We start from the raw sequence: 16221 nt of genomic DNA on the forward strand, positions 1-16221 counted from the left end.
TAAATAACTGAGAAATAATGCAGAACCGTCACTTTTCTGGATGAACTCTGTGCTGTCTGATTCTCTTGATTGAATTCTATTTACTGTCCACTTCACATAGACATCAGCTGGATCATTACTGCTGACCTCACACACCAGTTGGATGTCTTTATTTTCATTTAATTCAGATGTGTAAATACGAGCAGAAGGAGCCTCTAAATAAAGAAAAATCAGAACACATTTAGGATGAAGAAAAATAAAATCACAATTCTGTTTTAAAACACAGTAGTTTAAGTTCAGACTCTGAGGCACTTACTTCTCTCCTGGAACTGGATTTTGTCAGATTTATCCCCAAAGGAGCAAACCACTTCATCACCCGAAATCCATTCATTTTTACTAATGGTCAAACTACTGATCCTGGTAAATTGTTGGTCTCTCTGCTGAATCTCTCCATGTTTAACTCTTGAATCTTCTGCTTTCTTGCCTTTAATGGTCCATGATGCGGGTTTATTCATGACCTCCTTCTTGTAGCTGGTAATTACACACTGAATTATTGCTCTTTGTGACTTAAACAGATCTTTTGCTGCTGGTGGATTCATTTTCACAGTAACAGGAACTGCAAAAAAAAAAAAAAGGTTATAAATGAGTACAGTCTTAAACAGCGGATGGATTTATATTTATTTAGATGTTGTTAAATAATAAAATCACTATTTTTTAGAAACTAACTGTTAAAATACTTTAAGTAATTGTAATGTGTGGCGAAAGAGACAGTGAATGAACGAATGAATAATAATTGTACTAATAAAATGAATAATGTTATCAGATACCTTGTAATTCATGCATGTTAGATTATTAAGGTGGGAAATTTGGAGATGATGCTGAAAACACTGGGCGGAAGGTAAGAACTCACCATGGACTGAGAGCTACATCACACAGTTATGCACACCAGGACTAATGTACACTAGTCAGATCACCTGCCGGCATGTCTTGGCAGTGAAGGAAGTAAACTGTCATCAAGATTTTAACACTTGCTGTGGCATTGCATCATGGATACATTTCTTAATGTAAAATCTGGTCAGTTTACATAACTTGTGAATGTTAACTATTGATTCACCGAAATTAATTCAGTTCACTTACAGGTACAAAAATCCCCAAACAGTTTAGATTAAATAAATCAACCAAATAAGTTACAGTTTTGGGTTCTGACAACATGATACACCTATAAACTTCTTATTAATAATAAAACACCGTGTTCATGAGACTCTTTAATGCTAATGCTTATTTATTTAAAAATGCAAAAAGTTCATTGTTTATCCAATCTAATAACCAGTCGTTCAGTATATTTTTTTTTTACATTTTCATTACAAACAGCATAAAGGAGGAAAGTTATCACACACACAAAAATTTTAAAAGAGTTTAAATAAGGAACAAATTTGTCCTTTAGAAATAATGTTAAATAAAAGCAATGTTAAATTATTTCTTATGTTTTTTAGGGAACTGAAAACCATCCTGGAATAAAACCACATTAGTTTTGCTAGTGTATATTTCACATGTTTATAATAATGCTAATTTAGTTTCTGCTGTGCTAACAGTTGTTAGTTGAACCTTTTGTTTGTTCCGCATAAAATATGTAATTCGTGTGAAATATTAAAGTTTGTGTAAGATTAATGAATTTAAGTAACTTTATCAAAAAACGTTATAGACGTTATTGTAATGTTTTAAATTCAGTTGCACTTTTAAGTAACTGTAATGTGTTTCTCCACCAGCCTACAAAAATAATAAACTAATTATAATCATGTAATTGTAATCAATCATTAAGTGCTGCTTATTATTTATTTAAAAAAAAAACGTTTTAGCTCAGTAGGACTTTAAAGAATGACGAGGGACAGGGCAACATAATTCACAAAAGACAAAAAGCTAAAACATAAATGGACTTGATGACAAAAGTAATTAAGACTGTAAATTTAAAGACATGCAACAAAAATGCTTTTAACACACAACAGCGTCTCAGACTCTTCAGGTAAACAGAAGCAAACATGTAATCAATCACAATCACATACACGACATTCAGGGCATCTATATTTACTTTTGGATGTTAAGATCACTTTGGGGGGATCACTGGTCTTCATGTAACTGTGATAGACCTCGCAGTCGAAGCTGGAACTGCTGATGTACACAGAGCTGGGAACAGTTAAATAACTGAGAAATAATGCAGAACCATCACTTTTCTGGAGGAACTCTGTGTTGTCTGATTCTTTTGGTTCTTTTGACTGAAAATGATTTACTGTCCACTTCACATAGACATCAGCTGGACCATCACTGCTGACCTCACACACCAGGGTGATGTTTTCATTTTGATACGATTCAGATGTGTAAATACGAGCAGAAGGAGCCTCTAAATAAAGAAAAATCAGAACACAATTAGGATGAAGAAAAATAAAATCACAATTCTGTTTTAAAACACAGTAGTTTAAGTTCAGACTCTGAGGCACTTACTTCTCTCCTGGAACTGAATTTTGTCAGATTTGTCCCCAAAGGAGCAAACCACTTCATCACCCGAAATCCATTCAGTTTTACTAATGGTCAAACTACTGATCCTGGTAAATTGTTGGTCTCTCTGCTGAATCTCTCCATGATTAACCTTTGAACCTTCTGCTTTCTTGCCTTTAATGGTCCATGACGCGGGTTCATTCATGACCCCCCTCGTGTAGCTGGTAATTACACACTGAATTATTGCTCTTTGTGACTCGAACAGATATTTTGCTGCTGGTGGATTCATTTTCACAGTAACAGGAACTACAAGAGAAAAAGTTAAAAATGAGTGCAGTGTTAAACAGCGCGATCAATCGCATGTAGGACATTCAGAGCATTTATATTTACTTTTGGTTGTTAGGGTCACTTTGGGGGGATCACTGGTCTTCATGTAACTGTGATAGACCTCGCAGATGAAGCTGGAACTGCTGATGTACACATCGCTGGAAACAGTTAAATAACTGAGAAATAATGCAGAACCGTCACTTTTCTGGATGAACTCTGTGTTGTCTGATTCTCTTGATTGAATTCTATTTACTGTCCACTTCACATAGACATCAGCTGAACTATTACTGCTGACCTCACACACCAGTTGGATGTCTTTATTTTCATACAACTCAGATGTGTAAATACGAGCAGAAGGAGCCTCTAAATAAAGAAAAATCAGAACACATTTAGGATGAAGATTTTTCAAAATAAATTCGCAATTCTGTTTTAAAACACAGTAGTTTAAGTTCAGACTCTGAGGCACTTACTTCTCTCCTGGAACTGGATTTTGTCCGATTTGTCCTCAAAGGAGCAAACCACTTCATTACCCGAAATCCATTCAGTTTTACTAATGGTCAAACTACTGATCCTGGTAAATTGTTGGTCTCTCTGCTGAATCTCTCCATGTTTAACCTTTGAATCTTCTGCTTTCTTGCCTTTAATGGTCCATGATGCGGGTTTATTCATGACCTCCCTCATGTAGCTGGTAATTACACACTGAATTATTGCTCTTTGTGACACGAACAGATCTTTTGCTGCTGGTGGATTCATTTTCACAGTAACAGGAACTGCAAGAAAAAAAAGTTATAAATTAGTTCAGTGTTAAAAGAGCGCATGGATTTATAACCGTACATGCGTTGTTAATAAGGACGAGGTATTAAAACGTCACTACACTAACGACTTTATCCTGCCCAGGGTCTTAGTGGGTCCGTCGCATCAGTAAACACTCTGTATACGACAAGAATACAACCTATAGGGCACAAGATTATCTTTGGCTATCACTCACTCACTCGGCCACCAATCCACATCAGTATAAAATGCATTTAAGGTATGTTTGATCCCAAATGCACCCAGCAATGATAAAATGGTACATGACGCGACTTTCAAAGCTTTTCATTAATTAAAATATTTGGAATAATTTTATGATCACAGCATGTAAAATCCTCTTATGTTAAAGGGTGCTTTACAAGTGACATTCTGGTGCCCAGGCCTGATGCCAAGGAGCCTGTTTGTTTGGGTAAAAAATTTTTGGCGATGTGTCGTAAGGCCTGCAGTTGATGTTGCATGATGTTTTCTCTCCTACCTGGCCTTCGCAGCATCCCTTCTTTGGATCCCTTCTTATTTTCCACTCGGCACTTAAACTCCTTGTTCTGGTTCCAGTCAGAAGCTTTGACCTTCAGGCTGCTCATCAAGGTGAATCCTCCATTCGCAATAATCGACGGATACTGAATAAAGTCAGTCAGAGATTTTCCGCTGGGGTCAGACCACTTGAACTGCGCTTCTGGGGAGGTCAAGCCGGGGGACAAACAGCCGATGGTGACAGAGCCTGAATCCTCACCGCATTGCCACATGGGAAACAAGGACTTTGGTCTCTCTGGTTCTTTTACAGGATGAATAAATGCAGAAATAAATGAATTATTAAAGAGCATGTAAATATAAATATGAAAACATCAAGAAGACACATGAAACAGACATGATGACATGAAACAGAAATAATGTTCAATAACAACCAGCAGCAACGTTTGATATATTTCACTCCAAAAAGTGATTTAGAAGATATTTAGCCAACACTTAATTGTATTAATTGTTGTGAGATCTAGGTTTCATTATATTGCCAACTTTTTTGGTTGTATTTGTCGTTATTTTGTTCTGATGACACCACAAATTGTAAGGCTTAACTATCCCTTTCAGGATAAAATGTACTTTCTGATAACTTAATTATATACACTGATAACTTGAACTTGCATGACTGAACAACTTTGAATATCCTGCACATGTCTAAACAAGTTTTTACAGCTCAGGGGTGCGTTTCTGATAACGATTGATCTTAGAGATTTACGACCAACTTTAAGAACGACAATGTTGCGAGTGTTTTCCAAAAGCTCTTTTAAGTCTCAGAAACTACGAACGAGGTTTAAGTCGTTCTTTGTTGATTGCCATCCGTCGAAAACCGAATCACCGATTATTATACAATTTCTCATTATTATACCAAAAAAAGCAAATTTCATTAAATTCAAAATGTATTAAAAAACATTTTTAACTAATAACCGATAGGTATTTAAATTACTGATATAAAACATTAAATTTGCAATTGCTATCTATTGTATATCAAGCCTACAAATAGGCGCACAATTAACCTTTCATGCATCAATCCAGAAGCAAAGCAAGTCTACAGCGCAAACTGGTGCACAATTATTAAGTATGAGGTTAAGTACTTTTAGGAAACGCACCCCTGACCTATGTTTAAGCTTGTACGGTTTTTTCTATTACTCTGAATTTTAGTACAATCCCAATTTTTATTTTAGTAACTTTTTATACAAACCAATCTGTTTCCTAACAGCTGCAATCAGACTACCATTAGATAGACAGATCACTTTATTAATCCCAGAGGGAAAGTCAAATGCATATGTATACCAACGTCTAATGTTTACATGTATAAATAATTCTGAGTCTTTTAGCTTGTTTTAATACTGTCAGTGGTTGTTGTATGCATGTATGAAGTTGTTTGTAAAAGTGAGCTGTTGTAACAAAGGAATTTTCTGCAAATGATCAATAAGGTATCTATCTGTATCTATCAAGAGTTGATAAGAATGTACAGGCGCTCGATGTTAATGAAAACAAAACGTTTAGAGTAACAGATTCAGTTTCATAAAATACAGACTAATAACTAATAACAGTATATACAACTACAATAATAATAATAATAATAATAATAATAATAATAATAATAATAATAACGCATTAGTCCAACTTTACCACATCACCAAAATTAAGCCAGATAGAAACGTACATCCAGCTTAGTAAATAATAAAACACCTAATACAAATATTAAAACGTCTGTACTGCTGCAGTAAGTTTAAGAACAGGGAAACTAACATCTAAAGGGAGAGTAAATAGTTCCTTTCTATCTAGTTCAAGTAGCTTATTATGATCATCTTGTACTTTGTTTAGCATTTGTCTATTTTATTAAATTGTTACTTACGTTTTACTAGCTTATTATTATTTATTATATTAAAATTAAAAGTTATTATTATTATTATTAATAATAATAATATTAAAGTTCCTGTTTATTATTTAACAATTTTGAATGTATTTCTTATCGTTAAATATTTTTAACCAACACTTTATTTTTACGTGTATTTTTCATCGTTGTATTACGAACTGTTTTATTTTACCTATATTAATTGATGCATTTATAATTCTTCTTTGTCATTTAAAAAAATAATATTTATTGAGGGTTACAGCTGTAAAATTAAACCTAGTCTACAAGGTTTCTAAATGTCATTACAATTATCTCAAAGTTCATTAATAGCAAAATGATTCCGAAGTAGTTCCAGAACACTAACATGATCATTTTAATTTTAAAAATGGTTGAATCCAATGATTATGTGGCTTTCAACTATTTAATTAACAAATAATATAGTTTAAGTAAAAATAGTGGCTTTATCACATAGAATACTAAAAGCAGAAATCCTAATTATTATTTTTGCTTAAAATTTTGCGCTATTTAATGTGTAAGAGTTTTGAGATTCTTCGTGACTTTTTGGATCATTTTATTGGTGTTTAAAGCCAAAATCCCACATCTTTGATAGTTGTTATTACATATGAATAAAATATAAATATATTTAATCTAAAGTCACATTGTGTTTTATCGAATAAAAATGATTTTACCTCCGACTCAGATCGCACAACTTTACACAAAATCTTTAACCAGATAATGACATTATTATTTTCTGAAACAAATGAAACCTTTATAAATAAGACTTTATTTCTTACCAGAAGTAACAGTGACCAAGGTTCCTTTCCCCCAGTAATCGAAAGCACCCCAGTACACACAGTGATACAAACCCACTTAAACAGTAACACGATCTAACAGTGCATGTATAACCATCTCATACTGTCTCAACATACACAGTGATAATTACACCTGATCAACTGAAATTAAGTTTAACTCAGATTTACTAATAAAGGATGACTGAAACTATAACAGAATAGATTTTTGTGATTAGACTTCGATTTAAATCGATTTATTTGTTTATAAATAAAAACAAATCTATTTATTAGAGTTCCTAAATTAAGATGCATAAAGCGATTAAAACGACGTTTAACAGCTAATCTGAGGTCGTGGATATTAAATGAGTTTCTTACCTGAAGTTACTGTGACTTTGGTTCCTTTTCCCCAGTAGTCAAAAGCGTCGTCACAGTGACAGAGATCATGGTTTTACCCATACAAAATAACCCCCCAAAGAGCTCCGGGGCCAAAACTTCATTTGTACAAAACAGTGTTAAATTAACTATTAGCAAATCAACCTAAATTAATGTAAACCTGAATAAACCTAAACTATTATTACTGTCACTGTAAATGAATCGACCTATTTGCTGTACAATAAAACCCTCAGCACTGTGATGCTGCGATTTTATTTTTCTCTCTAAATCAGCGGATTTTTCTACATTTCAGTAATACACTGAGATGTTACATGGAATACAGACGTGGTGAAGTTAGAAGGTTTGTTTCTTACCTGAAGTTACTGTGACTTTGGTTCCTTTTCCCCAGTAGTCAAAGTACCAGTCACAGTGATGGAGTTTATAGTTCTACTCATACAGTAAAACTCAACATCCTGCCCCCTTTAAGGATTAACTTTCATATTTATATGTTTTATTGTTTTTTATTTTCTATTTTATATATTAATTTTATACTAGCACTTTATTTAACAAATGTGCATTATTATTATTATTTATATTATTTATTTTAAGCTGAAGTAACCTGTTTTAGGCGCTGTTTATAAAGCCAAAGACTTACAGGTATGTGGCTATATTTTATCGAAATTTTTGTAAATCCAAAAATATTGTATAAATACATTTGTTCTTACCTGAAGTTACAGTCACTGAAGTTCCTTTTCCCCAGTAGTCAAAGTAAGCGTAGCTGTCACTGTAAATGAATCGACCTATTCGCTGTACAATAAAACCCTCAGTACTGAGATACTACAGTGTGTTATTTTTCTCTCTAAATCAGCGGATTTTTCTACATTTCAGTAACACACTGAGATGTTACATGGAATACAGACGTGGTGAAGTTAGAAGGTTTATTTCTTACCTGAAGTTACTGTGACTTTGGTTCCTTTTCCCCAGTAGTCAAAGTAGTCATCACAGTGATGCAGTTTATAGTTCTTACTCATGCAGCAAAACTCAACATGCTGCCCCCCTCCTCTCTGTAAGGATTAACATTTATATTTCAATCTCTATTATTCCTAATCTGGGCTCCCTGATGAAGATGGGTCAACATTGTAGAACATGTCCTCTGCCACTGTTTCTTCAAGCTTGCTTATTGGGTTTTTTATGTTTGGGATGTTTGGGTTACATATCTGTGGTTTAGGAAACCCATGGTCTCTTTTGTCAAATTCAAATCAGTGAAGATGTATCTGCCAAAATAGACACAATTTCAGCTGGTGCTAAAAAGCCATTCAGACGTTTTGCCAGTCTGGACTGATGCGCAAAAGAGCCCAGCTGATGAGACATGGTTTTTCATGGGTTCAGTCAAAACCAGACCTCATGCTTTATCATCACAAAGCTTCAGGGGTGTTTTGCAATTCTGCATTAGTCCCAATGGCAGCAAAACAGCCCCGGAGCACCGATACTGTCACCATGCTTAACAGTAGGTACAGTGTTGTTGGGTTTAAATGTAACATCTTTTCTTTCTTTAACATATCTGATCATTGTGGCCAAACAGCCTTCTGTAGGAGAATATTGTGGGTACATAAAACAAACATTAATCTTTATTGTCAATGTGATCAGCAACAACATTTAATTTGAGCTTTAATGGGAAGGATTAGGAGCCTAATATTTTTTCTTGCACAACAACTTGTATGACTATGAGATGTGAAACTCACTTGACTGTGGACAGGGTTTCTATTTTTTATATTTTTGGTAAAAGTTGAATTCATTAATTAACAAATGATTTTACTATTTAGTCACAGAACATCTGCAGAGAGCAAAAAAAATCCTTAAACTTTAATGACACCAACTTTTCTTATGTGCATGTAAACTTTTGATTAGTTACTGATTCTTCAATGGTGCTGTTTAAGACTCGAAAGTTGCTGCTGTTCATGCAGGAAACACCTGTAAGAGTCACAAATGACCGAAAGTTAACTGGAATTAACTTAAAGAAACAGCACAATGATTTAGCTTTAATAACTAACAGTAAACAGTAAAAAGTATAAAACATTATTAAAATGTAAAAACAGCTATTCTGCTATACTAATAAAAATTAGGTGTAAATCATCATGCTACTGTGATAAATATAGCTACACAGGCTCTGGAGTACTTCTGAAATGCATTGTCACCTAACACAGTCGACCGCTACATCAAACGCAATGCAAATGCAACCTAAAAGTCTATAACAAACAAACACCATAAATCAGTTCTCTGAGCTAAAATTAATCTTAGATCTACCAACAGACAGAAAAAACATCCGCTGTGATCAGATCAATCTGTATATCAGCATGGTATTGTAAAAAAAAAATCTCTGTGACAAAGATAACAAAGAACATCCAGACTGTTATCAGCGAAAGGTGCAAAAGCCAAAATTTAGTTTATACATCAAGTTATTTTTAATCAAGGTGTTTTATTGACAGTGCTAACAAAGTTATGCTATGCTAACACATTTTTAAAATAGAGACCAAGAATAACAACACTAACCAATAATTTGGTAAATCTTTAATATTAGTCTCAGTTCTGAAGGACTTATATTATTATAATATTTGACTACAAAGTGAAACAGCGTAATAACTCTCTAACAGTGCTCAGAGTTTCTTACCTGAAATCATAAATTAATAGAAAATTAAACTCATATTTGCTGTTTGATTTATATGTACCTAAAGCAAGAATTACAAAAATAAATAGACAGATTTTTACAGTTTATAGTTTAGACATTAGTGGAGCCGCTTGCTGTTCGGGACTGATGAAGGTTTTTGTTATGGGTGGTATCACTGTGCCCGAGCCACAGTGATACAGTCATGAGCAAATACCCTCTGCTTTACTACAGAGAGGTTTTACTTTTAATTTAATTAATACAACTTTACACACACAGTTTTTCACTAAATGGTTGATTTTTTGGTTTAAGTTGCTTATTTATATGTAAAAGTGAGTCTTTAAATATTTTAATTAAATGAAATATTTCGTTATCTACTCATTATTCTTTTAAACCTGCTCTGTTTGTTGATAACTTGATTGGTTAGAAGCTTTTAGGGTTTATTTTACATCACAAAAAACAGTGTTTTGCAAACTGTAATTTATAGGTATTAAATTAAAATTAGCTCAAAGAAAAGATATTGACTGTCTTACTTTATTAAAGTTTGATGGCAAGACTTAAGGGATTTCACCATTTACAGTTCACAACATAATTAAAAGATTCAGAAAATCTTAAGATACAAAACTGTCTGCTTTTGACTTTTATTCTCTCTTCATTTTCTCTTGCTGCATTAAAATAATTTTTTATGTATGTGTATGAGTTTGGGAATAAACATATGAGAAACACATCTATCTTCATCCAGAACATCTTTATTAGGAACATTCCTGCTGGTACTGGATAAGACAACGTCAAGCCACAGTCTGCAAGTGTTACGTCAGAGTAGCTTCAAAGTAAGGGAGTGCAGATGCTAGACTGGCCTGCCTGCAGTTCAGTTTTGTCTGTTATTGAAATGGCATGTGTTTCATGTCTTCACAGACCGTAACCCCAATGAACACTTCTGGGATGAACTGGAACATTGAGAAACAGGCTTGACCTTACTGATGCTTTTTTGACTAAATAGACACAGATTATAACAGGCACAGTCCAAATTCTTGTGGAAAGTATTCCCAGAGGAGCCCAGGCTGTTATAGCCACAAAGAAGGATGTCCATCAAGTTCATTGTAAAGTGTTCATAAAGTGTTTTATTAAAACGCTACAGAAAAATTCTATCAAACCCCTCAGAGCTTTTGTTTGTTTATACAAACTAAATTTACCACTTAAGCTTTCAGTTTTTCACTTCCTCTTTAAGCTCATGGAACAGACCCAAATTTTAACTTTCTTAAAAGACCTTCAGCACTGGGGGGGTTATTGCCCAGTAAAAAAAAAATATTGTAATTGTAGCACATAAATAGACTCAATTGTTATTGGGATTTGACTAATGATGGTATATTATTGTCACTATAAGGAGAAGAATAAGGAAATAATCACATGACCTTACATTTATTGTTCACATGTACAACCTAAACCATAACATAAATATACTGACTTATAAAAGTTTTGTTTCATATCTAAATGGAACTAGAAATCTGTAGGTATTTTAGAAATATTCTCACATGTATCCAGTGGTGGATTTAAATGGACCTTGGGTGATGGTGCTTAGACTGGAAGATCAGCTAAACCAGTCCAGACAAGCTGAGAAAACAAGCCATGATGAGCTAGTTTTCCCTTAATGAAGAGACTCGTGTTGCTCTCTCTTTAGCTTCTGAGAAGGTTTTTGTTAAGGGTGGTATCACTGTGCCACCCCAGCTATATAGCCACAATAATAAAGCCAGCGACAAAAACCTACCAGAGCATTACAGTGATCTGAAGGCAGGTAGGCTGTTCATATAACTCATTTCTGTTTCTCTTTATCTTTTAAATAGTTAAACATTTAATACTGATATCTTTGTCACGTGCTGCCTTTATTATAAGATTTTGTTTATCGTATCACTGATTCATATATATATATATATATGAATCAGTGAAGTGCTTTTAAATCTCATACCATTTGGTCACAAATGCAAATAAAAGAGAAAGCTGTTTTTGTGAAGTCTTTGAATTTAATCAAAAACATCACAAATGAGATATTTATTACTAATAATAATACTAATAATACTAATAATAATAATAATAATGTTTTTTTGTGAATATTTGCTAATTTCTAGTGTGATGCCTGCAACACTAATTACAGTAAACTTGAGGCTGGGCGGTGTAAGTCTGGGAATTCTTGTGGAATGATCAAGAACACCTGCTGTAAAACATTCAACAGGTTAATGAGTTACAGGTGATGCTGTGATGATGGGTTATAAGGAAAAACATAAATGTTTAGGTGTGTATGAACAAGAATGTGAAAATCATTTATTCTTCACCTGTACCACCTCAACCATAACATAAATATACTGACTTATAAAAGTTTTGTTTCATTTCTAAATGGAGTCAATACAGAAAACAAAAAAAAAGCTATAACTATCAGATAAGAACTATCAAGGCATTAAAATGAACAGATCAGAGGTACTGGCTGTGTGCCAGGGGGTGGGGGGTTAGATATTTTAGAAATATTCTGTGCACATTGTCTCTGTATCCAGTGGTGGATTTAAATGGACCATGGATTATGGTGCTTTAACTAAACCAGATGAGCTGAGAAAACAAAACATCATAAGCTAGTTTTCCCTTAATGAAGAGACTCGTGTTGCTCTCTAGAGCTTTTAACTTCTGAGAAGGTTTTTGTTAAGGGTGGTATCACTGTGAGCCACCCACCCATGTAGCCACAATAATAAAGTCAGAGACAAAAACCCACCAGAGCATTACAGCGATCTGAAGGCAGGTAGGCTGTTCATATAACTCATTTCTGTTTCTCTTTCTAATAAAGAATTAAAGCTTAATGTTTTAAATAATTATACATTTAATACTGATATCTTTGTCAGATGTGCTGCCTTTATTATAAGATTTTGTTTATGTTATTACTGATTCATATTTATATTTTATTATTCTTTAGTATTCTTTACGTTTTAATCTCATACTATGACAAATTTATTTATAAAAGTTTGGGCAGAAGGTAAAATGCAAATAAAAGAGAAAGCTGTTTTTGTGAACTGTCTTTAAATTTAATCAAAAGCATCACAAAGAAGAGATTTAATTATTATTATTATTATCATCATCATCATCATCATCATCATCATCATCATCAATGTTTTTTATGAATATTTGCATATTTCTTGTGTGATGCCTGCAACTAATTACAGTAAAGTTGAGTCTGGGCGGTCAAGTCCGGAAATTCTTGTGGAATGATCAAGAACACCTGGAACGTTCAACAGGTTAATAAGTTACAGGTGATGCTGTGATGATGGGTTATAAGAAAAAACAAAAATGTTTACGTGTGTATGACGTAAAGATGTGAAATCTAGTGATTTAAATATCTAGAGATTAGATTAAAGAAAAGGTTAGTGCTGCAGCTGCTGGTGTTTTTGTGCACTGTAAAAAAATAAAAAGTTGAGCAAACTTAAAAATATAAGGCAACCAGCTGCCTCACTTTTTTGAGTTTTCTCAACTTTAGGCATTCGTAGTTGTTCTAACTTATTTTCTTTAGTTACCCTATAAGTTCACTCAAAAGAAAAATGTAAGTTAAATCAACTTTTTTTTACAAGTACAATAAAATAGTAATTGTAATTTTGTCCAACTTTAAATAGTGATTTAAGTGAACTAACAACCTAACTTAGCAAAGCAAGCTGCACAACTGTTTGCTCCTGAAGTTGAGAAAACTCAAAAAGGTGAGGCAGCCGGTTGCCTTACATTTTTAAGTCTGCTTAACCTTTTAAATTTTTAAGTTGACTCAACATTTTACTTTCATTTTACTGAACTGTTTTTTAATATTTAAAAAAGCAGTTACTAAATGTTTTTTACAGGCACAAGTTTTTACATATCTGAACTGGCAGTGGTCTAGTATTCAGTAGGTTGCCGGTTCAAGCCCCACCACTAAGTTGCCACTGTTGGGGCCCTGGGCAAGGCCCTTAAACCTCAATTGCTTGCATCGTATTCGTATATGTTACGCTCTTAACAAGTAGCTATGAAAGAAATGTAAGACAAAATTTTTTTTTTATTAAAATGTTTATTTGACTTTCACAACAGACATTTATTTTAAGCCATAAACCTGCATGTGCCACTCCAGCAAAAGTATAATTAGCATCAATAAACAAACTAGTTTTCCAGGTAAGCAGAGTCAGGATACAAACACGGCAATGGCCAGGAGCGCCCTTGGTAATGACACAATCTGTAATGTTTCTGTAGTACTTCTGGACTGGGATTGCATTGCTTATCACTCTGCATAAAAAAGAAAACAATTAAATAATATATTTTTACATTTAAATGTAAACAATATGATGATTTAGATCTCGTTTAATAATCAATTAAGACATGCACAGTAAATCAGCTAAACTTTAAGTATGAATGAAATTAGCAAAATTCCAATAAATGACAATAAGCATATTAATGTTTAAAAGTTTGCAACTATATCCAACTGTCCATGTACTGTAATTCTGACTAGAGTTAGTTTTGATAAATGTGCCTGTGTGCATAAATCAGGGTAAATTTGCTGATACAAACACACACTGGTATGGACTGAAATGTTTCCAGAGCATACACCATGTACCATGAATAAAACCCTACCTAACTCACTGGCGTGAGAATCACATCACAGACCGTGAAATGAGCCGCTTACTGTGAAATATGCAATTTGCTCTGAAACTGAAAACGTGACACTTTTTTCATTTGCGTACAGTATGAAATATGAAGCGCAATATGAGGCGGTTGTAGCGATCATACTGCATCATAATTAAGTGTAACAGACTGTTTAGTGGTGTGCTGTACCACAGACAAGTTTAGCTTACTACACAGTTAGCCCCAGGTCATTTAAACCAATGGGCAGCATAACCCGGAGCATATCAGCTAAAATGTCTGTGTACCGAAAATGATTAAATTGTCACCGACAAGCCCGAATTTGCAAACAGATTACACTCGTGAACTTTTATATAAATTAAAACTCAATGAGAATTTATTTACTTTTAAAAATAACTGACCGTTTGTTGCATCACACTCGTCCATACAATATTTTAAATCTTTGGTAAGAAAATATGTGCCGCTAAAATGCTAGTAATTCCCCTCATTATTCAGTCAGTTTATAGTTTATGCATTTGTTAAGATTTAAACATAAATTTATAGCTGAATACCCACCTCAGGGCAGGTCAGGGCAAAATCCAAAACTCCTCAGGGTCGTCCTCGTCCGTTACAACTCAGCTCGGAGAAGTGCGCATGCGCGGTGACAGAACGTACTCAGTTTCAATGAGAATCAAAGAATGTAATTTAGCTTAACTCTGTCATGTCAGTAGAGCTTCTGATGAAAAAAATTGCCTCAACTAATTGTTATGCGTTATGTCAACATTTGTAAGGACTGTTTGCTCATTCAACTTTAAATCCTAATTTCATTCAACGATTTGGAAGTTAGACTTTTTACAGTGTGAAAGTGTCCTCCATGTACACAGCACTGTGGTCTCCTGGCACAGTAATACACAGCTGTATCTTCAGTCTGCAGATTCTGTCCTTGTAGAGTCACCGTGCTGCTGGAATCATCTTTAGAAATACTGAACTTGTTTTTTAGAGAATATTTTTGTGTTATGCCTCCACCCCCCTAAATGTTGTTTATCCACTCCAGGGTTTTTCCTGCAGGCTGGCGAATGAAAGCTGTTGCGTAGCTGTTATCAGTAATTGAATATCCTGATACCTTACATCTGAGGGTCAGAGACTCTCCCGGCTTTACCACCACTGACTCGACCTGAGTCAATTCCACAGCACAGTCCACATCTGTAAAACACGTCACACTGTACATCAGAAACCACAGAAACAGTGCAGACGCTGTAAAGCACGACTTTGTGTTTGCAGTTCAGTGTAAATAAAGTGAAACTCACTGGGTGAAGCTGCCAGCAGCAGCAGCAACAGTGTTGGGAACATTGTGGAAGAAGCAGAAGTGTCAGATCCTTCTGAAGCTCAGTGAACGATGCAGATACTTTAGATCTTTATCTGGGTCCAGGTGGAGGAGGAGGAGGAAGATATTTGCATAGTTAAATGTCGAGTCATTCAAAACACGCTTTATAAGTACATATATATTAAATTAGAAGTGCTGTCTACATTTATTTGTTCATATGTTATTCATGCTTTTGCATATTGATGACTGTAATGCAGTTGTATAGGTACAGTGCTGTGAAGGTATTCGTCCTCTCATATTTTCTTCTTGCTATAAAGCACGTTTCAGTGTTTCAGATCTTCCAGCTAATTATTTAAGCAATAGAACACGAGAGGGAGCGTGTTATCGCGAAATAACATCACGGCTGTGATTCGGTCGCAGGCACGAGCCGAAGGCGAGTGTCGTAGACCATCACAGCCGTGATGTTATTCGCGATAACACACGA

General features: G+C 34.3%; 1 protein-coding gene across 1 annotated transcript in view; it reads right to left on the reverse strand.

Moving 5' to 3' along the window:
- The window catches only part of ighd (immunoglobulin heavy constant delta), an 87909-nt gene extending 72146 nt beyond the window's left edge, over positions 1 to 15763 (reverse strand). Inside the window, 2 exon segments of the mRNA XM_063018462.1 lie at positions 15301 to 15616; positions 15721 to 15763. Coding sequence (XP_062874532.1) covers positions 15301 to 15616; positions 15721 to 15763 — 359 coding nt within the window.
- Between the last annotated feature and the right edge of the window lie 458 nt (positions 15764 to 16221).

This window comes from Trichomycterus rosablanca, chromosome 22 (genome assembly GCF_030014385.1).
Source record: "Trichomycterus rosablanca isolate fTriRos1 chromosome 22, fTriRos1.hap1, whole genome shotgun sequence".
NCBI classification, from domain to species: domain Eukaryota; kingdom Metazoa; phylum Chordata; class Actinopteri; order Siluriformes; family Trichomycteridae; genus Trichomycterus; species Trichomycterus rosablanca.